General features: G+C 39.9%; 3 protein-coding genes across 5 annotated transcripts; all 3 read right to left on the reverse strand.

Annotated features, from left to right (window-relative positions):
- Positions 1–1,857: 1,857 nt before the first annotated feature.
- Positions 1,858–12,248, reverse strand: faxcb (failed axon connections homolog, metaxin like GST domain containing b). Of its 2 annotated transcripts, XM_025061767.1 has the most exons (7): positions 12,112–12,248; positions 10,948–11,316; positions 9,050–9,185; positions 8,239–8,435; positions 4,850–5,067; positions 3,570–3,686; positions 2,497–2,832 (listed from the first exon to the last, which is right to left on the reverse strand). In XM_025061767.1, exons 2-7 carry the CDS (start codon positions 11,205–11,207, stop codon positions 2,507–2,509), a joined length of 1,254 nt encoding a protein of 417 aa, XP_024917535.1. In that variant the 5' UTR covers positions 11,208–11,316; positions 12,112–12,248; the 3' UTR covers positions 2,497–2,506. The 2 variants fall into 2 exon arrangements, with proteins under 2 accessions (XP_008321852.1, XP_024917535.1); XM_008323630.3 differs by having other exon boundaries at positions 1,858–2,832; positions 10,948–12,178.
- An 86-nt stretch (positions 12,249–12,334) lies between these two features.
- coq3 (coenzyme Q3 methyltransferase) lies at positions 12,335–17,398 on the reverse strand. Its single transcript, XM_008323629.3, has 6 exons — positions 16,438–17,398; positions 15,788–15,925; positions 15,087–15,186; positions 13,946–14,194; positions 13,377–13,536; positions 12,335–13,029 (listed from the first exon to the last, which is right to left on the reverse strand). Exons 1-6 carry the CDS (start codon positions 16,611–16,613, stop codon positions 12,905–12,907), a joined length of 948 nt encoding a protein of 315 aa, XP_008321851.1. The 5' UTR covers positions 16,614–17,398; the 3' UTR covers positions 12,335–12,904.
- A 141-nt stretch (positions 17,399–17,539) lies between these two features.
- pnisr (PNN-interacting serine/arginine-rich protein) lies at positions 17,540–23,719 on the reverse strand. Of its 2 annotated transcripts, none has more exons than XM_008323633.3 (12): positions 23,613–23,719; positions 23,001–23,106; positions 22,709–22,885; positions 22,259–22,503; positions 21,716–21,878; positions 21,140–21,336; positions 20,818–20,958; positions 20,626–20,725; positions 20,009–20,062; positions 19,448–19,645; positions 18,266–19,349; positions 17,540–17,882 (listed from the first exon to the last, which is right to left on the reverse strand). In XM_008323633.3, the coding sequence occupies exons 2-12, from the start codon at positions 23,086–23,088 to the stop codon at positions 17,849–17,851; spliced, it is 2,481 nt and encodes an 826-aa protein (XP_008321855.1). In that variant the 5' UTR covers positions 23,089–23,106; positions 23,613–23,719; the 3' UTR covers positions 17,540–17,848. The 2 variants fall into 2 exon arrangements, with proteins under 2 accessions (XP_008321855.1, XP_008321854.1); XM_008323632.3 differs by having other exon boundaries at positions 18,266–19,352.
- Between the last annotated feature and the right edge of the window lie 629 nt (positions 23,720–24,348).

A 24,348-nucleotide genomic window follows, 5' to 3' on the forward strand; every position in this document is an offset into this window, starting at 1 on the left:
AGAAAAACCCCCAAGAAAAAAATGATGCCCAACCAACAAAGCCCCCGCGGGGGGGTGGGGGGGGCTGCAGCCTCACAACTGTAAATAACTAGCAATTAAACTCCAGACAGATTCAACTTTAAATTATGTCGACATGACGATAACTTTGAAACACGTCAATAAAAACAACTTCTAAATAAGAACAACTTAGAAAGAGAATGAAGTAAATGCTGCCAATATAGTGCATTGATTTATTTATGCCACAGCTAAGGGAAAAAAAAAAGTCCAACGCCTATTAGCGGTAAGCCAAAACAGACTGTGTGGTCTTTCAGCAGTGAGTATTCATATAATTCATATCCAATTTTATTAACTTCACCCCATGAGAACATGAAACCATCTGGAAAGTTCTGTGTGGACGTGTTGATATAACATGTGTGGACATGATGATTGAATGTGATACCGCAGATATTAAAGGAAGTGATGAAAATAAAGATGTTTTTTTCTGCCGCAGAAATACAGCAACGTAGTGCAGAGTTCTAACTGCCCTCCTCTAAAGTAATTTAATAGTTACATATTGTGTCAGCTCAAAGTCTAGGTTTCTCAAAATTAAGGGTCTGAACCCAGAACTGGCTCAAATGGATAAATATATTTTTGGAATGTATCCAGTTCTTCTGCAGGATGTGTTAGATTTCTGCACTCTACTGAAAGTGATGCTCAGATTCAGCATATTGTGATTTTAGTGTGAAAAATGTGTTGGTTTTTTTTGTTATGTCAGTATGAGCGTCAAAATCCTGATCCCTTAAGCCACTCTAACCTACATATATTATGCAATACATTCCTTTACAAACAAGCTCTTCGGTGATGTACAGCTCTGTTTGTTTAGATTTATAGAATGACCATATATAGACACTAAGCCATTACAGTAAACAACACTGTCCCATAATGGCAAATAAATCACTGTGAATACGCACTAATATACACTTCAAGTTAAATTAAGAGGAAAATAAAATTCCACCTGTGCAAAAATAAGACTCTCTCTTTGACAGAAACAAAGAAATAAATAATAACAAATATAAATAATTTTGCATAAACCTTTGTGTAGGAAAGAATAGTTAAAGCAGCCTTTGAGCATCAAAGACTACTCTGTAAAGTTTGTTTGGCGTTTTTCTTTTTTTTCTTTTTAATTTGCAGCTGGTCTTGTCGACCTTAATGTAACAGACTAGAAACATGATTTAAGTAGACTGCTGCCGCCATCTAGTGGCCAATAACAATAAAGTGAAAATAGCTTTCAAAGAGACTAAGCAGACAGAGACGTGATTAATAGATGAGTAAAGGGTGACGATAACTGCAGGAATCGATCTTCTCGTCTTTCCTTCTGACTCAGCTCAGGCTACATGTGATCCGACAGGAACACGGTTTTTTTTTGTTGTTGTTTGATCTGTTTTTGCCTTACACATCAAATCATGAACTGATAACAGTGGAGAAGAAGCAGCTGCCACTCCACCAATTCAAGCTGAAGATTCTGACAGATGCTGGAGCCAATCACAGTTGACACTAGACCACCCTTTGACAGATGACGTGTCCATCAAAGGGTCATACATATTTATACTAATGGTATGAAGCCACTGTACATACTGTATATGGAGGCAAGCCATTTGTCCTGTCTGCATAGATTATACATAAGAAATGGATGTTGCAATCATTTTCTGAACTAGGTCCCAAAGTGAAGCACTGAAGGTGTCTCCCAGCAGATTCTTCTATTTGTCCCCCAAACAGGGACAGAATTTACAAAATTGACATCGAGTTTCACTAGGGAAGACTGAAACTGGGAGACCACATGCTCTAATGAGCCACAGTAGCTTCATTTTGTGTGGTTACTGTGAACTCATCTGTTGTATTATCGTGACCATTTCCTCTTTTTTTATTCTACTTGAGGTTTTACAGCGGTCAGCATCCTTTGGATTATTTTATAAAACCATGTCTTCATCTTTAGAGTTGCACCAACAGCGGTTTAATATCCTTTCACCCTACAAAACAAACAGTTCCTTGCATAATTTCTTTTCTTAGTCTTAGTCTTTTATTGTCAACGACAGCTCTATCCATTTCTTATATACAGTCTACTCAATCAAACTCAATCAAAATCCCAGCAGAAAGTCTCTGTTCTAAAATGTAACACAAACCTGTGAGCACCGTGCTGCTGTTTGATCCTGCTTTATGATCACATGATCAATCTCCATCTGCCTGCATGGGTGTATGGACACAAGGTGGACAGGCTCTGTCTCTGCTGCCCCAGGTCTCATGAGACGTCCTCTGTATTGACCTTCCACACTAGTTTCTGCATCTTTGAAAAGAAACAAATAAGGCAAAGAGGAACTGCCCCCGGGGACAGTCTCGACCTAAGTACGCTCTGCATGTAAATACCAATGTTGTTCACCAAGAAGTTGGGACGTGTTGGTTATTTTAAGTGGATGAATTGAAATAGTTTCTTCCACCGATGGACACCAGTCTGCCTCTGTACCTTCCTGGGTCAAACCTCCAGGGCCGGCATCGGCTCATCCTTCAGCTGAACATCATTATCAGATCCCGTGCCTACGTCTGAGTCAAACAGTGAGTGGTCGGACTCAGGGTAGTGCGTCTGCGGCGAGGGTTCTGCTGAATGGCAGCTGCCATCACTGTCGTCCAGAGTGTCAGTCCTGGAGAAGAGGCCGAAGTCCAGCGGGCCTGTAGGAGAGCCACGACCACCGCTGCTGTCGCTGTCGCCTTCATAATAAAGGTCCTCCAACTCCACAAACCACTCAGGCCAGAACTTCCTACGCATCCGCTCGCAGAACATGGCAAGGTTGATCAGCTCACCTGAAAAGAGAGACACAACAATCCATTACTTTTGACCAAAGGTCATAAAAGAGAGAGGAGGTAAAAACAGATTTAAATCTTATGTTTTATATATGTCTCACAATTACAGCATTTTATGATGTTAGATTGGGCACCAAGCGCTCAGTACAAGCTATCAGTGTCTGAATCATAGCTTAGCAGTTAGACAATACTGTCACCTAGTGGCAGAAAAATACAAAATATCGAAGTAAAATATTGAATCAAAAAACTGAACAGAGTAACATACAATTCCTCAATATAAAAATAAACTTACAAAATACAACAAAATACAGTTGTTCTGACCATTTCTGACCTAAATGGGTGGTTGGTAAGTCATTCATTTATCTACCAAAAAAGGTTTCAGTCCTTGGCTAGACCACAGACTGAGAAAGGCTGTAATGAGTGTGGCTATTAGTAGCTGTCAATAAAACTCCATAAATAGCCCTGAAATGCAACGGTCGGAAATTACCCAGTTAGATTAAAAGTCTATATAAGGTTCCATATTTATAACAGCAATAAACAATCATTTAATTTTTTGTTCAGTTTTTATATTTTAATCTTAGGTCTTCCTCAATAATACACAAGTATCTTAATAAAAATCCCATTTGAGGAAAAATATGTGATTATTCTAATCAGCCTGCTCCTGTGACATCCCTGAAAACAAAAAATCACTTTGACCATTCTGACAATCTGTCTATGGTGTGAATGGATCCACTGACCTTTGATGAGTTGTTCAAGTCGTGTTCCAGGTAACGTCCACATAGCCTGTGCTAGGTGCCCAAAGACCGTAGCATCTAACGTGGACATTTTAGAACCCATAAAGTATTTTTTATCACCTGAGGGACAGAGAAGAGACAGAACATTGTTGCACAAGTAAATTGAGGGGCAGAAAAATCTGAAGTTTCTATCCAAATTATCACTGAAAATGCTAAGGTAATGCTTATTTCATCAGGTTACATTTTTAGCAGGATTGGAATTTTATGTTATTAGTAAATAAATAGTGTAGCTTATAAGCACACAAAAAACAATAACAGCTGCAGAGTAAAATATATAATGAATCTCATCATAATTCAATCTACAATGTTTATGTCTTTAAATGAATCCAAGAAGAAGCTGGAAGAGCAACAATGGAGCAGTTAGTATTTGCATGTCAGACATTTGACTCTCTGACAGACCACTGTAAGAACAAGTACTGTGGTCACAGTGCAGTTCTGACGCCGTCAGTCTGAGAACGACTTTCCATTTCACAGAAATAACGGTCGGGCGGAAACGGCACAAACGGATCGATGCAAAACACATTTATTTCGTAGAAGCGTCTGTTTGTTTCCATCTGGACGCTCAGTGGATGAAGTATCTCTCAGCTGACATCACAACTTTGACTCTGTTGAGTCACTTTTGTATGGACAGTATGTGGATGAAATGCATGTCAAACGGCAGACCTAGTTTACGCGGCTGCAGCTTATGTCACTCACTGTGTCAAGACAAAACTCTCTACTCCTCCTCCATCAGAAACTTACTGGACTGGATAAAACCACTAAAACTTGACTCAAGCTTAATTTAATTTTAGTATTTACAGCCTTGGTGACACATGAAACACCGGTAGTAGTTGGGCTCCCTCTAGTGGGCTCCCTCTAGTGATTCACTTTCCCTTTAAATTCAGCTGTTATTTGTCAGTTAATCAGCTGATGAATAGAAAAATAATCGAATTAATTTTCTTCGTTATTTCCTGTTCTTAGCTGAAGGCTGTGGCCTGTTGCCCAGGCACTAAATAAGGAAGTGACTGAGACCATTGGCTGGAGGAGGACTTACACAAGACAATAAGCTCCGAGCCCAGAGAGTGCTGCTCCTATGTCAAAATAGGTACAAATTCAAGGGACAAATTCTTTTCTGTTTTTACACAAGCATGTATATTTACGATGACAAATAAGGCTGCTGCTGTTTTCTTCTTCTTCCTCTAGGCAGCAACAATAAACACACAAACATTTGTCATCTTTCCTACCAAGCAGTGTGGCCAGTGTCCTCATGTCCTTCTCCATCAGGGTGTAAACCTCCTCCTTGGAGAAGCGTCCAATGCCATGGCCGTACATTTCTCTGCGTACCATGCTGCCATTCAGGTGACTCAGTATCCACTTCAGCGTGTCACTCAGGGGTCCACTCATGGCCAGAAGCTTCTGGGTTTCTTCCAGGTTGTCCACCCACTGACAGTAGGCGATCGTCCTACACAACCAAAACCAAAATGGAACACTTGTTAAGTAGTTGTTCTGGTGCAACTTTTTTTTTATTTTATAAAAAAACTAATATGTAAGAATTCCTAAGGATTTATATTTTCCGTGCGGGTCTTTCGCAAATATATAGGGAAGAAATGTGATAAAGTCAGTGGGTGAGAACACAAATGACTGAAAGCTGGACCATACAAACAAAAACCTTCTCTTACATGGTGGTATGGTTTGGATACACATTTACTTATTTTTGATTGGTTGTTCTAATTCAGTGGTTCTCAAACTTTTTATACTCTGTACCACCTAAGAAAACATTGAGCCTTCCCTATTAGCTTCCTATTTCATAATCTCACAAGTAGCTAGACATTTTTCTGAATGTTGTATTAATTGTGCATAGTGTGTTTCAGATTTATTCAACTGAAACTGTAAATGTGAAAATATGAATTTTCCCCGCGTACCACTAGAGAGCGCTCATGTACCGCTGGTGGTACACACACCACAGTTTTGAGTTTTTTATACTAAACCTGGGCCTGACCTTCTTCAACCACTCCGAGTCTCTCTATTTTACTTTTAATTGCATCTCCTGCCACCTAGTGGAAGAGTGTGTAGTTGTTCTGCCTGTCTCCATATAAATATATCCAAATAAATAGTAGTTTTAAGACCAATCAGGTAAAACAGAATATTTGTCCAAGGCAAACCTGATGATCTCTCACGGCACACTACTGTGGATGGGATTCACTGCCATAAAGAATGGCCTCTATACTTTGAAGCAGGAATCTGTACAACAGTCAGATGATACTAATCACAGTCAATGATGCCACGCCCTCTAAAAGCCTAACCAGTCAATATTATTCAATATAGTTTTATTAGTGTACCAAAAAGTCACAGCATCATTTACCGTAATCTCAAAGCAGTGGGTTAAATATAGTACAAAGTAAAATACAGGGAGCCAGTCAATTGGTGGAGACCTGGACAACTACTACATCCTGATGTAAAACAGTGTCAGCTTTAATACTGTGTCCTGACTAACTCCCACTTCCTTTGAACACTTTGATATCTATTGACAACCAGCCTTGTCCTAATCAATAACTGCATCTCCACTTCTGTCCATTCATCAGCTGCACTGCTCTCAGATGCAGTCACTGCCTCAGATCACCTATATTTATCCTCTCAGCCTATTGTTACGCACATGGGTGTATTGTTCTGAGGAGAAAATAAAAACACTGAGCACATCGCCGAGAAATTCCATTACACTTCCAAATTAAAAACTGATGAAGGAAAACATCCACTTACTGCTGCAGTGCACAGTCTGGGAAACTCTGGAAGTCGTCCTGACTTAACGTAGAGATTTGACTCACAGAGCGGCTGTGTTTGTGTGTAAACAAACCCTTTTTAAAAACTTGAAATTCTCCTATTTATTCCAACTTTAATTAATCATTGGTGTGTCTCCCTTGTCACAGCAATAAATTTAATTTAAATCAGAGAATATCTCCGGCTCCCAGTGGGCTCTGCTCATTAATTACTCTAATGAAAAGGGTGCTGGTGTATAATAATGGACATGTTCTGGGTCACTGCCATTCTGCTGCTACTGTATTACTACAACTACATCTGCCTGTGTGTGAGCAGTCTCTAACAAGATTAGACCTCTTCATCCTCACACACTCTCACCCTTGTCATGACAACTCACTAACAATCACTCAACTCATCTGACAGTCTGGAGTAGACTTTTCTGGATGGTCTTTTCCATTAGACCACTCACTGCAAATTCAAAGAAAATCAAATTAAGACGTCCGGCCCAAGTTGTATCTTAGACTAACGACTGCCCAATGGCCTTGGACTGCTTCCTGTTACATCTGGTAACAATCAGATCATAACGTCTATTTTTTTTCTTTTCTTTTTACTATTCTTTTAGTCTTTTAAAGTATTTTTTTATACTAATAATAGACTAGCTTTAAGTAAGTGACATACTAATTCAGTGCAACTTATAAAATGCCTATGGGGCTTTTATAAGCTGCACTGAAATATTTATTAATTCATTTATTTAATTTTTTTTTTTACAAAACTGGAAATGCAAATAATTGAAGGTTTGTGTGCTAATTGTGTGCATTTACACACACAATAAGTATATCTATGATATACAGTATGTTCTGAACTTCCTGTTAATTATATGTATAGCTGCAGTAGAGTATATTGTCTTTAAAATAAATGTCTAAAGATGTTTTAAAGAGTAGAATTAGATAGCTGTTTAATTGTCTCTTCATCTCTACCTGAAACATCCATGAAGAAAAATAACCTGTTTTGTTTCCTCGCTTTTAAATTGACTTCCTTTTGTCTCTTTGTGAATAACTGCACCAAAAGGACGTGTTTGTATGATCTCACCATATCTGAGTGCTGCCGGCCCGTGTCTGCCACTGCCCTTCCCTCACATAAATTATTCAATCAATAGGTCTATATGTGGCTGTAAACATGGCACGGGGAGGGAGGAGGAGCAGAGAGACGAGAGGTGAGAGAGGAGGTGACCCAGGGAGAGACAAGGAGAGGATGGAGAGGGAGGTGAGGCAAACAATCTTCAGTATGACACAGTCAGCACTGTAAACTCACATCTGTCACATTGAATACAACTAAGAAAACAGCTTCTGTGTAAAAGGGGGAAAAACTCAAAGTAGTAATAAAAACAATAAAGTACTAGTTTTATTCTGTCTTTTTGTGTAGTTTAAAATATCATATGGCTGACATTATTCACTGGAGGTAAATTAATAAATCTGTGTGTTGACGCGTGTCGGTGTGTGTGTTGATGGATAGAGCTTTTAGATAATGGAAAACACTCTGTGAGGCCATGAGAGGAGGAGTGGTTCAAGACTTCCCAACTGCACCCGAAGGTAGCTGAGTGAGTCACAGCAGAGGAACATGGATGATCTAACTGTGATGACAGTAAGAACAGAGTCTGGATGTACATTTAACACCTTAATATGTCACAAAGGATGAATTTTAATCCTTTTTTTAGACTAATTATGGGTCCTTAGTAGTATATATTGTATTGTATATCATTTAGGATGTGTATGGGTGAAAATGTACAAAAGAAACCATGTGGGGACACATTTTCAACTCAAAATCAAAAGGCTACTTCCAAAATCTATTGAAGAAAAAATAACAACTGTATTTCACCTACCAGTAAAGATGCTCCTCCACCATTTTGGTCACAGCTCTGGACACTGCTCTTTCATGTGGTGTTAGGTTCTTGTTGAGGTTGACGCCCAACTTCTCCTCCAAAAAGTCCACAATGAACTCTGACCCCGAAACCTGCTCATGGTTGTACTCAATCCAGGGCATCTTTCCCTGCGGTGACAGCTTCCCGTCAAAGTAGTTCTGCGGAGGAAAGTGCCTTGATGTCAGAATATGAAAGAAATCTGGATGTTTTACAACACACGGATGTGTTCATGACGTTACATGATCTATTCACATTTTAAGTATCTTTGTAGGGTTTTTTTTTTGATAATTTCATGCACAATTTAATTACATTATGTCACGTTTAAATTAAAGCATTTTTGCTACCAATACTTTAGCATGATTATACAGTATTTTTTCCCTAATCTCTTACCTCTGCCTATGCTTTATTTAAATGTGAAAGGAAGTTGCAGTTTATCTTTTCAAATTGACAGAAAAACTTAAAAAAGAAAAAAAAAATTAACAAAAAAAATCCTTTAGTTCTACACTCTAGTAGATATCACTGAAGGATGAAGCCTACAACAACAAGCAAAACAAGCAAAAATCTCATGAGCTTCAATTTTGTAGATAGGACTAGACTAACTCCTCTATGACAACTTCTACTGTCTTTACTAAACTTTTTTACAGTGAAATTCCTGCAAAACCACTTTTCTCATAAAACAAAAGAAATCAATTACAAATGTGTGTACGTTTCCAAACAAAGACAATACTGAAATTGACTCCATTGTCTCCACCAACCAAGTGCTGTAGGTCACCTGATAGGGCAGATCTACCATACGCAGGTACGTCTCTAATTTGAGGCAGAAGGGTGAGAGGCTGGGGACACCGTTCTTTGGCCTGGAGAACTGGTGGAGGATGATGGCATCCTTAGAGTCCAACTCCTGTTCCTTCCTACACAAAAAGGACAGAAAGACAGTCATAGAGCATAACAAACTGGTTTATTTCTAGTTTATGAACATTACCAAGTCATTTGACTGGGATTTATATATAATATAATTAGAGATGATTAGTTCTTTATTGATTATCCAACATTTACTGGGTCATTCCAACACTTATTCTTTATAGTGTGGGAATAAACTGTAATTAAAGCAATATCACTGCTAACAAATGACTGTACTGTCATTAAAACATCAGTGCAATAATTTTAATAATTCTCTTCCTTTAATTTAACATAGAGTATAAAATAATTTACCATAAATCTCTAGCACTGTGCAGCTTCATTTAACAGTCGCTGTCCACAGTCATGTGGTGCTGAAATACATTATAAATGACCCTCAGCAGCTAACTACAATGTCTTATGTGTGCTGTCCTCACTGTAATGTCTCTGTCCATTTTAACCTGGTGCTGAAATTTCCCCTGGAGGACTACTTACGCTCTTTCCAATCACTCAGTTCTCTTGGAAATGAAAGCCGAGCAGAGTGGAAGAGCTGCTGTGCCAACAACACATCACATGGCACAGCAGCTGATGCCTGTGGGCACAGACTCAACAGCCTGCACGTGAGGCAGCAGTTTCACACGAAAGGTTACATAGTGACATAGTGAAAGTATCAGGCCACTGTGACAGGATGTATTTATAATCCAAATAATCCTTCATTCACATGCAGAAACATTTGGCCAAACGCCCTGTATTTGAATGAATTACAAAGGGTTGAAATGGCCCACATTAAATTCACCCTAGTTTGGGTTGTCATGGAAACATCAAGACTTCAAGAGACACTGTACAAGGTTATCAAAATATACGCTGACATTTTAATGACATTTTTTTTAAAGAACCCCATAAAATGCTGCATCTGAGGATTAGAAAACTGCCAGCCAGAACTGAATGGGTCTGAAACTGAAGTAGGCACTTCATTTCCTGTGAAAAACAGTCACTCGAGCCCTTGGTCTGTGGACATAAAGATAATGTCTAGGTTTGGTGAAGGAGGGAGGGGCATGTAACCCAAATAACATAATCCCCACAGTAGAACACAGAGTTGGGAGTATAATACCACGAGGAAGCACTGAGGCAGTGGGAACTTGGAGTTCTGCAAGGTAGACAGGAAGTCTAGAGGAACTTAAGGGTCAACACTGACTGAGGATTATTAAAACGGTAGAGCTTGAGATACAGTATTTGGAAAAGTTAAGGGGCCTATTGTTTTAGTTAAAACTATCTAAAATTAATACAATCTTTTTATTTTTACTGTATTAGAACTTGTGCTAGCTGAGTCAGAGAAATACCTTACTCTGGGAATACTATACATAAAAAAGAATATTAGCATTGGCATGACGAAATACAGCACGATATATAAAGAACGCTGCATTTACAACAATGAACAGTTTTATTGTCATTTCTGAGCAGTTATGGTTATGTGCGGTTATGTGCAGCAGCAGCAGTTGCAGAGTTCAGTGAAGGACAGACTGACTCAGAGCTCTGCGTTTTTACGCACTGATGGAGCTGGCACATGACCAGACGCGTGACTACATTTATTTATTTATAAAGACTCTACCTTTATTTATTGTCGCGTTATCTTTGCTGGTTCGTCTCTTTGGTGAAAAACAAACAGTGAGGCCTGTGTAGCGAAATCCCGTCACCTAAGGCCACACCGCCAGCCCAACACCGGTTTAGTTTTCGAACAGCTGACTGTCATAGACAGATGAGGCTTCGAGTCCTTACCTGATTGCGAGCAGTTCGTGCAGCAGGTAGGCTGCAGCGGCCAGCAGGGCCCCCCCGGTGATGTACAGGGTCTTCTTCCACCAGGAGTCCGAGCCCAGCACCGACATGATGCCTCCGTACTCCTGCAGAGGGACGGCGATGATGTAGCCATACAATGACTGCTGCTGCTCGGAGGCGCACAGCCCGAGAGGCAGGCTGTGATTCCGCCCAAGCTCAACAACACACGGCCGGGAGGAGGCGAGGCCAGCAGCCCAGTACATCCTCCGTCTGTCCCTCAGAGACTTCCTCCTCCCTGCTGCAGCCTCCGTCAGTCTTCATCCAAACACCCGCAGATGGTCTACGTCATGGCGGCGGTGAGTTTTAATGAACCTCCAAAACACACAGGAGGAGAGGACATTTCTATACCAGAGTCCAGATGATGTTCGGCTGAAAACACTTGACGCGGTGACGAGGGGCACAGCTCACATCCGCTCATTATATTTCAAAATAAAATGTAAAGCAATAAATAAATTAAAAAAAACTGCTGTTTACCAATGGACCAAGGTATCAAATGTCTGATTAATGCTGGGACACATTTTATGGGTTACTTGAAGTTTTTTTAAATGGTCATAAATTCCATAAAATGTCCAACAATGGTCATTTAATACATATAACAAAAAACTACTGCTGCATTTGCAGGTTTAACAGAATTAAATGACAAACATTATTCTCTAACCATGTAGCTATAACATGTTAGAGATCATTGTTAAATACAAATGTAATCCTCTTAAGTCACAAAGTAATTTAGTTGCAATTTTGTCTCTAATGATGGAGACATATTGGCATGGAAATACTCACTGATAATTTTCCTGTTCTTTCAAACTTATTAACTTAAGTTATTAAGTTGTGTGATAACTCTAGTTAGCTTAGTATGCAGCTCAATAGTGTTTGTGTTAATACTGTTGTAAATTAGTAACGGAAAACAAAAATTCTCGCATTATCAGTACATTGTTCAAGTCCAGCAGCTTTTTAGTTCTTTTTACTCTATTTATTGTGTTAACTCCTCTTCTCTCTTTTTCTGCACTGCCACTTGCTACTGTACTAGTATGTTTCCCCCAAGGGGGATGAATAAAGCTCTACTCTACTCTACTAACGTTGTGCTTTTACTTTAATAGACCAACCCACTTCCTGTTGTGAATAACATGATGTGAGGCAGCTTGACGAAACTGGCCTATTGTCTGCTCCAGTGGAAAGACAAGAGAGACACCCCGCCCTGGCGAGCCCCCAGCATCATCTCAGCGACACCTGAGGGACACCACCAGAGGACAACACAGAGCAGAAAAACACGGTGCTGTGTGATGACCTCATATCCTGTCATCTTAAAGAAACGTATCAGAAGACCTGTCTGTACCTATCAGTCTTTTTATTAAGTTGCCTTGCAGTCTCACTAAGAACATCATATGACGTCATACACACCACTTCCTCTCTGAGATCAGGCATTATTTGAATTATATAATAGCTGCTTCCTCTAAGGACTAATTCTAATCAGAGAAAGGACGATTGTGTGTGAAGCCAGAATCTCTCACACAATTATTGTCTGTGAACTGTTTTTAGCTCGAACTTCATGAAATCACGCAGATTTTTGTTCAGCATTGATCTGTTGTATCACTGTTATCGTTTTACCTGCTGTTGACACAGTTTATGATGTAATAAGCGTGAGTACAGCTGAACATTCACCAGTCTGTTGAGGTTCTTTGCAGTCACTGAAGAGATCAAATCTCCCCACTGGTTTATAACACTGCAACTGACTGAACACACAACCTCATCTCACTCCGAGTGCAAATCAGCTGCTAATTATCTGCCTGAGCTCTTGTCAATCATTTCTTTTGATATCATCCCGCCTTAGTCCTCTGACTCAGCTGCGGGCAGACACACTGTGCTCCTCAGGGTGGAGGCCACACTCACTAACATCAACCGGCTAGGCATTGGCACTCATCTTGACAGCATGGAGGGCGTAGTTGATGGCTGTGCTGTTTGCCCAGCACCAGGCTCCTGACACGGGGTTGTACAGCATTCCTCTCACAGACTGCACAGAGAAACCATCTGATAAAGAAGACAGAGGCAGGATGGAAGGGTCAGAGCCTGAGGACAGAAATACACAACTGCAAAACAGGTCTAAGACTTAAGGTCTAAAACTTACAAACATAAATGTTAGCATCTTAAAAAGTATGTAGCATGTTAGTTAGCATTTAATTACGTGTCAAATTACTAGAATATAATCTTCTAGGGTTAGGGTTTTTATAATGGTAACAGATGGACATACAGTCAGATTTCATTTAGTCTTTTCAGAGTCAGTTTCAAAATATGAAATCTTTTTTTTATAAATGTGTGCTATTTGCTGTTAGCAAAATACAATTGCCTGTATTGTTGACATGACAATAAGAACTTACTGGACTCCAGGAGGCGCTCCAGATCGTCTGGGCTGATGAACTTCTCCCAGTCATGTGTCCCAGTGGGGACGATGCCAAGCAGCTGCTCAGCTACTACGATACCCAGAGCGTATGAAAGGTTGGTTTTATTAATAGTTGTGATAAAGAGTGAACCTCCTGGCTGCAGAGAGAAAAACAGACACTTTTACTATATAAAAGCTAAAGGACATGCTGTGTTTTGGGGCAGTATTAAAATGATGATTTAGAGAGGTGACTGTTGCAGATCATTTCTAAACAAAGTGACATTCTCAGCTCATGCACAGTATTTAATTGATTAAGAGCTTTTTTGAAGTAGGTATCCAAGGTATTAGAATATAAGAGCCAAGAAGCAAGATCAAGCATCAAGACAAAAATGAAGTGCTTGGTTTAGAAAAAGGCTAAAGTAAAATCATTTATGGGGCAATTTAGCTGCCTTGTTATTTCTGATGTTAAGACACAAAGCAAAGCATCAGTTTATACTCAAACATATATATTCAAACATACAGGGATGCACTACATGGGTGCATACAATGCCTGACACAGACACATGCCTTGAGCACGTGTTTGCAGCAGAAGATGAACGTGTCCAGGTCAGCCACATGTTCCACCACCTCTGATGCTACAATAGCATCAAAATGTCCTACATTCCTCTCATTTTCAGAAAGTTCTTCTATGGTGCAGGCCTGGTAAGAGACAGAGTCTCGGAGATCTGGATCGTATGATGTGTGCATCTGGGCAGTGTAGATGCTGTCATCTACAGGGTCGATGCCCAACACTTCAGCTCCCAAACGACCTAGAGGCTGCATACAAAGACAGTGAGGAGGAAGTGAAGGAAAGAAGCAAAGAAACAAGTGGTTTAACTGGGTAAATAAATTATTACAACATTCAAACCAACAGAAAATATTAGGTAAGATAGATTAGATTTAAACCAAAAACTCAGATCGGGTTAGGTTACAAGTTTTTCATGGTTAAAATTTTAAAATAATTTCTTTCACATTTCTATTGGCATTTCTAAAACATCCAGACGTGAACTCCCTTTGTATTTTTTAGAATTTGGTAACAGTGCACTGCAGATAAAAAACAATTCGGGAGAATTAACACTTTTTAAATATACTGTAGGCACAAACACCTGCAAAAAACCCAAAACTTTCTCCAATACACAATAAGTATAATATTTATTACCGTCTTTTAAACGTTCTTATTTATTTATCAATATTTTAAAATTTGGGGCTTCGGATAAATCAATGTGTTAAAGCCAAAAATATACATCGCCATTTTATTACAACAAACAGCGCCCTCCTGTGGAAACTACGAAAAACGCAACAAGATACGCTCACGTTTGAATAGAGGAAATGTTCTATTCCTTCTGATTTCCTTTGGTGATATAACTAAAAGTAACATCACAGTAACAAAAATAATATTTTCAATGACGGGGTGAAGATGCTAATTAAAAAAGCTAATGGTGAAGTAAAGTAAAGGTAATGGTAACGTAATGGTTAACGGTTAGGGTTATACATTTTAACTGAGTAACAGTTATTAGTGTAAATACAAAGCCATAAAAATACACTAGCTGCTTGTGTTTGTTTTGGTTTTAAAAAGAAAAAACAATGGCATATGTTGCACTATTATGAGACTCTCCTAATATAATAATGAATTAAAACAGTTTTTTTCCAGGTCCACAGCTGTTATTACCTCAGAGAGCAGGCCTCCTCCACAACCCACATCTAGAATTTTGAATTCTGCTAGTGGTTTTCCAGGATGTCTCTGTCCATGCACACTCAGCATATTATCCCTAAAAATGTAAAAGACATCAATAATTAAAAAAAACAAAAAACAATATCAATCTCAATCTCATTTCCCTTTAACAGATATCTACAAATTAGGACTGACATAACAAAGCAACTCAGACAAACAGAAGCAGTCGGTCAGACAGCAGCCTCTTACTGTATAACAGTAAGTACAGACCTACAGCAGCAAGCGTTGCAGTGGTGCAGTTATGTCTCATTTAAAGGTGCCCTAAGGGCTGAAGTGTATGATGGAAATCAAATGTACAAGAGCAGTGTCAGACTGTTGGCATAAACAGCCATCATCATAATTACCACTAACAGAACAACAGAGCAGCCACAGAGGCCTCTTTGCAAACAGACCTCTTCAATCAAAACAAAGTTGGGGGCAGACCTTGACACAGCCGTTATGTGCTTATTTGTGAAGGACTTATGTCACTTTACATTGCTGTAGTTTTCACACATTCAGTATTTCCTTGGCTCAAAACAACACAAGGCTAAATCTGCTTCAGGTCAAACTGTGATCCCGATCAGTCATTCACCTGAGTTAACAGATTAGAAATATGGGTTTAATGTTGACAGAAATGTGTGTGATGTAGCAATACAAACCGGACAAAAGGAACCCTGAGGTCATTCATGGCATGAAGAGGTGCAAATTCTCCCCCTTCATCCCACCACTTGCTGGCTAGTAACTGGAACCTTCTCACCTCCTCTGGGTCCACTGTGTTTTGGGAAGTTGAATGGGCTCTGCAAATAGACAAGTACACAGCAAAACATACACAGTGGCTTCAGCTTAAGATTTTCACATAGTAGTAAATATGGAAAAATAGTATGTTGGTTTGTGTTGACTAGACCACAGAAAGAACATGCAAGCAAGTCAAAGCAGTAATTCAATAATTGTAATAGCAGCACCAAGCTACCCAATGGCTAATAGATTAATGGACCAACTGTTAAAACTATAATATATAATCTAGACAAATATTGATTAAAAAATTCAAAAGCTACATAAGCTGATATAATTTAAAAGGGTAATATAATAATTTTAGTTGTTTGATTCTGATTCTGTTAATACTTTAATCAATAATAATTTGGGTGACCTTTGGTTCATTAACATATCAGCTGTTAGGATCTGGACCTGCTCCTGTTACAATATTTTTTCCAGGTCATATTCAACAATGTTTTATGCTGCTTGTATTGACTTAGTAAGGTCCCTGGTGTAGAACAAGACTACATGTGCAGTGTGTGTACAGTGTGTATACCTGATTTCACAGAACATGATGTGAGGTGTTGTTTCCAAACCGCCGCTGCTCTGCAGACCCAGTGACCGCTGTCGTCGCACCGCAGACCAGCTGGAGCCGCTCCAAGCCGCCCGACATACTGTCTGTAAATGGCCGTACAGGCCTAGGGAGAGGCGACCTAACTTAGTAATACACATGGCAAATTATAAGTAGCAGGTTGTCCTTTTGCTTAGCGAGTTAGGATTTTTGTCACGATGTGTTCGGTCCTTTACTGCTCGGGTAGAAACAATAAATGTTTTGTTCCTACCGGATCGCTCTTCTACAGCCGGCTTCGTCGATTCTGCAATATATTTAAGGGAAAGTATATGGAGTCTTTTAAAATAATAAAATATACTATTAGGTTTTCACTTCATTGGTTGAATTAACTTATTGTTTTTCTGCCAAAAACCGGAGACTTTTATACAGTAAAGTTCGAACATTTAGGCCCTTTTTATGCGATCTGGGAAGAAAAAAACAAAAAACAAACATCACTCGCAGTTACGCCGTTCCGTACAGGTTTAAGGTCCAAACTGGGAAGTCCAAGTCAACGTAACGAAATGGTATACACTTCAAGTGATTGAGTTCTCTTGTTGGAGGCTCATTCTTACAAATACCAGCCTTATGTTTGATTTATTTGTATATACAAATATTAACAACTACAGCGACAGCAGTCGTGGCCGTACAATAGGAACGGAAATAAACACATTAGTAAGGTGATGTAAATGACTTCTTGAATGCCTACTATGAGGTTCTGGCATGTGATGTGGGTCATCATGTGCTACAAATAGTGTGGGTTTTTTTTTATTTTAAAAATCCTCTAGAATCAACTAAATGAACTGCACCCATTAGTCCCAGGAAAACATGTGGCTCATCAGTAATGACAATAAATACAAGAGTGAGATAATAATCTCCAACTTACTATTATGAAACTTTTTATGGCAGCACAAAGATGGTACTATTGCTTACACAACAATTATCTGTTATTGCATCATCAATTACCTATTTCTTTGTTTATAATGAGATTCATGTCAGGCTGCGCTGTCATCTTTTCCTAACTAGGTGTTGAATAACACGACGTAAGAAACAAGGAACAAACTTTTTTATTGACATTTTACAATACTTAGGGGGAAAAAAAGGTTAATCCTGCTACTGTTTAAAATGATGCAACTTTTAGTGTCACCCTAGTCATATTAGATTTTGCATATTACAAGTGAAATTTTTATTTTAACTGTTTTGTTCTTCAGTCACCCTAAAACAACATATTTACAAAGATGGGGAGAAATGTATGAGTGGGGTGTTCACCTACACAACTGCCTCTATAATGAGACAAGCTTGGTCAACTCATGGAATTAAAAATGGTAGCGTGCACAGATCAGGTGATTTTCTGTGCTCCTCAGCGTCTGCTATGATGGGAAGGTGATGCTGACCTGTAAAGAGAGGCGCGGATAGGACATTAACACTGCAACAAAAACACACACACTCACACAGACACAAACATGCACCTCACGCACTGGCAAGAGTATCAAACACTGTAGATCATCTGTAGGTTAGAGAAGCACACCTACGTGCATAATTACAAACTTAAGACCTTATTATAAAGACTTCATGGAATTGGTAGAAATTCATTGACAACATATTTGAATTTGACAAGAAAAATTGCCATATGCACAGTAATAATTCATATCAACAATTTTGAAACCAATGACATCAATAAAAGCACTGATTTTCATAATGTTCCTTGGATATTTAAGTTATTACAGAGAACAACAAATGGACATACAAAAAGAAAGAGTAAGTAAACGAATACTACCTTGATCGTGACTTAGACTTGTGTTTGCGGCTTGCCTTCTTACCAGACTTGTGAGACCTTTCCGTTGATCGTGAGCGACTACGCTTAGATTTCTTAGATTTCTTTTCCTTGCTAATTTCAGGGGAAGGGGATCTACTTGTGTCAGAGTCTGAGTGCTGTTTGCTAGTTTTGGCGGAGCCTTTCTTGCTTGCTTTGCTATCCTGCCGGGAGTCTACAAATGAGTCGCTCTCTCTTCGTTTCTTTGACTTGCCGTTTTCTTCTGTGATCTTATCCCTATCTTTCTCTTTACTTCTAGTTTTCTCCTTCCTTTTATCAGACTCCTTTTCCCTATCCTTTTCTTTGTCCTTCTTTTTCTTATCTTTCTCAGGACTACGACTCCTTTCCCTCCTCCTCTCACGCTCCTTACTGGAAGCCTTTTGCTTGTGTTTGCTGCTGCGACTATGGCAGCTTTCCCTCGGCTCTCTGCTCCTTTTCCTCTCCTTTTCCTTCTTCTGCTCCCTCTCCCTGCTGCGACTACGACTGTCTCTTCCCCTCACCCTGCCTCGATCTCTATCCCTGTCTCTAGATCTGGACCTGGACCTACTTCTGTAACTCCTCCCTTCCCTGGAATCGCTGCGGTCCTTCTTGTGCCGACTTGATCTCTCAGTGCTCCTCCGCCTTCTGACGCCCTCTCTGCGATCGCTGTGACGCCTGTGGGAGCTACGGCTGCGACTGCGCTTGCGAGCCTTGTGAGACAAAGAGCGACTTCGGCGCCTCTTACGCCGTGGAGAGGAGGATCGCGATGAGCTGCGGGAGGATGCTGAAGAGGAGGAAGAGGAGGATGAAGATTGACTGCTGCTGTGGCTGGTGGAAGAAGACGAGCTGCTGCTGCGACCATTAGCCGTGGAATTACTACCATCTTTTCTTGATCGCTCTCTCCCTCTCCTGGAGTGCTTAATTTCACTACCCTCCTTTTCACTACGAGATCTACGCCTTTCTACTACAGGCTCCGCCTCCCTCTCTTTTACTTCCTGTTTATGTGGAGACTCTGCCTTGCCCTCATCATTCTCCCCCCTTTCTCTGCTCAACCTCTCCTTTGCCATGTCTTCTGAGGAAACAAACAAAAATGTTAAAGGTTAAAAAAGTATCAAAAGCTCCCTTATTTGACATGTATGAGCAAAGATTACAAAGAAAAAGTCTTACCACGTGCCAGCTGAGCATCTTGTGCTTGTTTTTCTAGCAGCTGCTGCATTTCACGTTCTTTCCGTCGGAATGCATCCTGCTTCTCACGGATGCGGTGGTGCAACTCCTCCTCATCGGTGTCAGAAGAATCAGACCCTCGCACGCTGCGATCATCATCGTCATCCCCACTCTCATCTGAACCATAGCCACCAAGCCCGCCTGCCACACAAAGCCCCCAGGTTGTTGAGTGTTGGTCAGGACCAAAGTTCATTGTCACAAAAAAGTCTCATAACTAAGTGTCCACTTAATCTCAGTCAAAGGTAAATAATACAGCATATTATATCATACATATTATCATATATATCCATATTGCTCTCAATAATTTTAACATGGATGCATCTTATATGAGCGCATGCTGCTAAAAATTGCAAAAAAAAGACCCAAAATCAATCAGTAGAATGCCAGTTCTGTCTTTTTTTTTTTTTTTTTTTGCATTTAATGCCATTCTTACTGTCCCGTTATTATCGCCAATGGATGAGAAATATTTTTTACCCTCCCCCATGACAGAAAAGGGATACTCACTGAGACCAGTCAGAGAAGCCAGTGCACTTGACTGTGCCAGCTGTTTTGCAGGAGCTTTGATTCACATCAACAACAGGAACAACATGTTAAAAACACATACTGCCATTTTCTCAAAGCCGTGTGTCACTAGAGAGGGCGGTCACAGATAATGCACTATTCACAAGAGCTGTCATTGGCCAAGAGAAAAATATTCAAAATAAATGAAAAGAAAAAAAAATGGAGAAAAGAGAGAAGGTTAACAAACAAAATTCTGTCACAATCCATGTCAAACATTCGGAGTGAAGGAAAAAACCAATCTGTACTAATGCACAGCCAAATCATTAATATCCATGGTGTCTGTACAATAAGTGGGTGGTGGTCAGAGTCAATGCTGAGAGTCTTTCAGCTGCACCATCAAATACCAGGATGAACAGATTTCCATGAGCTGAAACACTGCTCTGCTCTTCTTCTAATGCATTAGCAGAGAATGGTTGAAAGTACATTTTAGACACACTGCTGCACAATCACCACAGTTCATAGGGCCAAGGGGAGTGTAATTTTGAACTGATTAATAAATATGATACGGTTTCTTTGTGACAAATTACTATTGTGCATTAACTGAAAAAACAAGACCAGACCTCGAGTGGCTTTCCGATGAGTCTCTTTGGCCACATGCAGGATTTCTTCATTAGTGACCTCGAGCAGGATCTCAGTTAATAGCGTTTTTGTGATGACCATCTAAAAGAGAAAAGAACAAAACATTTTACTAGCAGAGCAAGGTTTAAAAAGGATAGATATAAACAAACAGATGCTTAGATGATTAAACGTACCAACTGGAACTCCTTTTCCTCTTCAGTCATCTCAGGTTCACTTTCCTCTGCAGGGGGCGATGGACTCCGGACAGAAAACTCTCTCTTAATGGGTGTCCTTTCTCTATTGTCATTGTCTTCATTTCCCTCATCATCACTGTCCTGAAAGAGAAATTCAACAGGATTGGTTTTAAACAGCAAAACAGACAATCAAGTGTATTACTGGAGTATGTTTCTTTTAGACAGAGATCTTTTAATAATAAAGAGTACATGGCCATGACACACGAAAGGTAGTAGGCAGCCTAAGAAATTGTTAAGCCAGATTTGTAAAAAAGATGCTTACAAATTTGCTCTTGCGAGGCACATGTGGTCCATCACCCTGGTTGTCGACCTCATGACCTTTGCTGTCATCATTTGCCATTTCTGCACGCTCCTTTTCCATTCGCTCTCTCTCGACCTTCTTCTGCTTCTCTCTGTCCATCTTTTCGAGGCCCTCACGGATCCAAGCAGGTAGTGTGCGTCTTTTTACAGCATCTAAAGCTAAAAAACAATTTCTCAAAAAAATGAATAATGTGTGCAGCCATGTTTCATCTCTCTTCCTATGTTCCTTTTCTTCCTTAATTTCTTGAAGGGAACAAGCTATGGATTAAGTTCTATCTAACTATATCCCTCTCTTTACTTGCACCTGCACCCCTTACACTCGGCGATGGAGCAAACTCAAGGTGACACAGTAACACTAGCAATTTACAAAGGAGATAACATTGGTCAGTAGACTGCAGGTCATGCCTTTCATCCATTCATTTATTTTAACCAATCTATCAATATTCCAAATGTTGACATTTGGTGAAAAGAAAATGTCCAACATGCAGTAAAACATACACATAAAGTAAATGGATAACAAAAACTAATAAGCGCTTACGTAGAGGGGCCGGGGCCTCTTGTTTGACTGGTAGCTGAATAGGGGATCTAGGCCTGTCCCTGAACCCAGAAGGTCTGGCGTCTCTTCTGTTTTGAGGAGGACCCTGCCAGTATGGTGAGTGGAATCCTGAAGGTGCAGGGTTGAAGGAAGAAGCAGCTCCATGCTGTGGAGAAACAGCACAAAAATTGTGGTGGTGTTGGTGTTTGCTGAGTGCCAAAGCGAAGTGAATAAAAGGTTTAAGCACACAATGTTGGTGTTTGCTGAGTGCCAAAGCGATGCTTTTCATCTGTATGGTTATTATACATTCCTCTGTTAGTCTAGATTGTAATAGGTCTATTAGCTTAAAATAAATAAATAAATAAAACAGCCTTAAATTAATAACAAACCATGCTGGCTCCTCAACAAACCAAGACTTTTCTCTGCATCGCATCAAGAAAGCAAAGACGCAGGGACTGTTTTACATGGTTTGCGCCTTCTTGTGTTACTTGGTTGTCACACTAAAACCCAAACTCTTCAACAGTTTCTACTGTAGCATCTGCATACCTGATAATCAAACTGGTTCATGGCCATGGGGGCCATGGCGTAGTTGTCGGGCTGTGCCCCATACCCATGGCTGTTTGGGGGATAAACCCCATGGTGGGCTTCAGTGTTGAACTCGACGCTGTCCTGGCTGTTGCTGTCCTCACTAGGGTTTACCACATCCATTGGACCTGACCCAGGAGGTATCCAAGGCTGGTCAGGGGGTGGAGGAGGCGGCGGTGGCGGCGGCTGTCCATGCATTCCCCATTCTGTTCACAGTCAGAATGAACTATCAGTGTGTGTCAATAGATTTTTGCACCCACTTAAGTTTGTTAAATGTAAACATCTAAACATCAGTCAGGTGACAAAAAATAAATATGCATATAAAATCCATCAGTGAGGCTTTAGCAGGAATTGTTGCAAAAGAACTGATAGAATGAATAAAAACACTAAAATTATCACATAACCACCAACCTGGCTGCCAAACTCGATTGAACCCTTGATCACCCTGAAAGGCACCATGGTTGTTTGGTCCAGTGTGTTCAATTCCTGGTATTTCCTGCCCATTAGGTTGAACACTAGGTTGCTCTGCTCCTGTGGACTCTTTTTGGGCTATCCATGCCTGTGCCAGAGCAGCCCAGTCCACTTGACCTGCACAGAGGTAAATACAACCACACAAGTTCATTAAAATGCGTCTACACTGACGGCTCTTAGGATGTCTTTAGGATATAAAACACCTCAATGTTCAGGAGCATCTCTCACTGACCTGGATCCTGCTGGTGCTGGAAAGACTGCATCCACTGCTGCTGGCTGAGAGGCCACTGCGGCCAGGGCTGTCCTCCCTGATCCCACATCCTTCTGGTTTTTCCAACCTAAAATTAAAAGCCGATCAAAGCTTCACGTCTTCATTTGTATTTTAGAACTAGTTTGGACACCGCGTGACATCAGTATATTTTATTTCGTATTACACTTTCGACTTGTTTTATAAAGCGTATACTTGACGATGAATATCATCGAATGCTAACGTATCATTAGCGCGATTGAATAACCTGTTATAATAGACTTTAAACTGACAACCAAACCTAAGACAACTTTAGAAACTCTAATACTATCATGTCTCACAACAGCGGTTCCATAAACACGGTGACACACTGAACTATAAAGAGCATGAGGTCACGTTACACTGAGCTAAAGAAGGTAACGTGAGCTTATCCGGGCTAACAGGGGCTAGCGTTAGCGGAGATATAAATGGAAGCCTGCGACCAATAGCACAGTCTTTTTAATTAACAATTTCATCCACATTAAGAATGGACATTAACCCTTAAGTAGCTGTTAAGAAACCGATGTACGTTTTGTGTTTATCATGCACAACCCCCACCTTTTGCAGTGAATTTTCTCCAGCGCTGCGGTTTCTAATCAAAATGGCCGCCGTAGAAGCGGTTGGACTCTGCTAGGAGAGTAGGAAGTGAGATGCAAGGGGGAGTATGCTGCCTTCAGGAACCGGTGGGAAATTATGGTAACATAATAATAATAATAATAATAATAACAATAATAATACTAACAATAATGATAATAAAAATAGTTCGTCATTTTTTAAAGTTACTTTCATCAATATGTATATGTTTAGTTCAACTGTGAAAGATTCAGGTTAACCAGTAAAGGGATTACATTGGTAATCTGTATGCACCTAGAGGAATAAATCAGTTTCTATCCCAGAAAAAGTTGTATTTTATTTGCAATTAAATATACAGTCCTCTCTCTCATAGGTTTAAAACCGATTCAAAGATAGTGGATAAACTGGAAAACATGTTTAAAATGGAATGCCAAGCAAGAGAAAGGCCATAAACAAGAATCATGGACATAGTTAGGAAAGTGGGGTGGTTGGTAAAACAGCAGAGGCTGTTGGGTGAAAAATTAATGGATAGGGTCGATGCTACTACAGTACACCAGAACATACAGTACTTATGTCAAACATGAATAAGAATTAGCTAAAATTGAGAAATAATAAAAAAACATAACTTAAAATGATGAGTAAAAAATAATTTTGTAAAAAACAACTGCTATCTTGTCCCTGTATCTATCCTGGTATCCAGTATAGAGGATATTTAACCCGG

The sequence above is a fragment of the Cynoglossus semilaevis genome, chromosome 13, assembly GCF_000523025.1.
Source record: "Cynoglossus semilaevis isolate Cse_v1.0 chromosome 13, Cse_v1.0, whole genome shotgun sequence".
Taxonomy (NCBI): Eukaryota; Metazoa; Chordata; class Actinopteri; order Pleuronectiformes; family Cynoglossidae; genus Cynoglossus; species Cynoglossus semilaevis.

What these genes read in the sequence shown, in the direction of transcription:
- faxcb (XM_008323630.3), bottom strand. Translation starts at nt 11,207, where the DNA reads ATGTACTGGGCTGCTGGCCTCGCCTCCTCCCGGCCGTGTGTTGTTGAG. An exon ending in CACGAACTGCTCGCAATCAG is followed by an intron (nt 9,186 to 10,947) that starts GTAAGGACTCGA and finishes CTTTTTGTGTAG; the next exon opens with GAAGGAACAGGAGTTGGACT. An exon ending in ACTTGAACAACTCATCAAAG is followed by an intron (nt 2,833 to 3,569) that starts GTCAGTGGATCC and finishes CTCTCTTTTCAG; the next exon opens with GTGAGCTGATCAACCTTGCC.
- coq3 (XM_008323629.3), bottom strand. Translation starts at nt 16,613, where the DNA reads ATGTGTATTACTAAGTTAGGTCGCCTCTCCCTAGGCCTGTACGGCCAT. An exon ending in ATCATGTTCTGTGAAATCAG is followed by an intron (nt 15,926 to 16,437) that starts GTATACACACTG and finishes GTCTATTTGCAG; the next exon opens with AGCCCATTCAACTTCCCAAA. An exon ending in GGAGCGCCTCCTGGAGTCCA is followed by an intron (nt 13,030 to 13,376) that starts GTAAGTTCTTAT and finishes CTTCTTTATCAG; the next exon opens with ATGGTTTCTCTGTGCAGTCT.
- pnisr (XM_008323632.3), bottom strand. Translation starts at nt 23,088, where the DNA reads ATGTGGGATCAGGGAGGACAGCCCTGGCCGCAGTGGCCTCTCAGCCAG. An exon ending in TGCCTCGCAAGAGCAAATTT is followed by an intron (nt 20,959 to 21,139) that starts GTAAGCATCTTT and finishes TTTCTCTTTCAG; the next exon opens with GACAGTGATGATGAGGGAAA. An exon ending in AGGAAAAGGAGTTCCAGTTG is followed by an intron (nt 20,726 to 20,817) that starts GTACGTTTAATC and finishes TTTCTCTTTTAG; the next exon opens with ATGGTCATCACAAAAACGCT.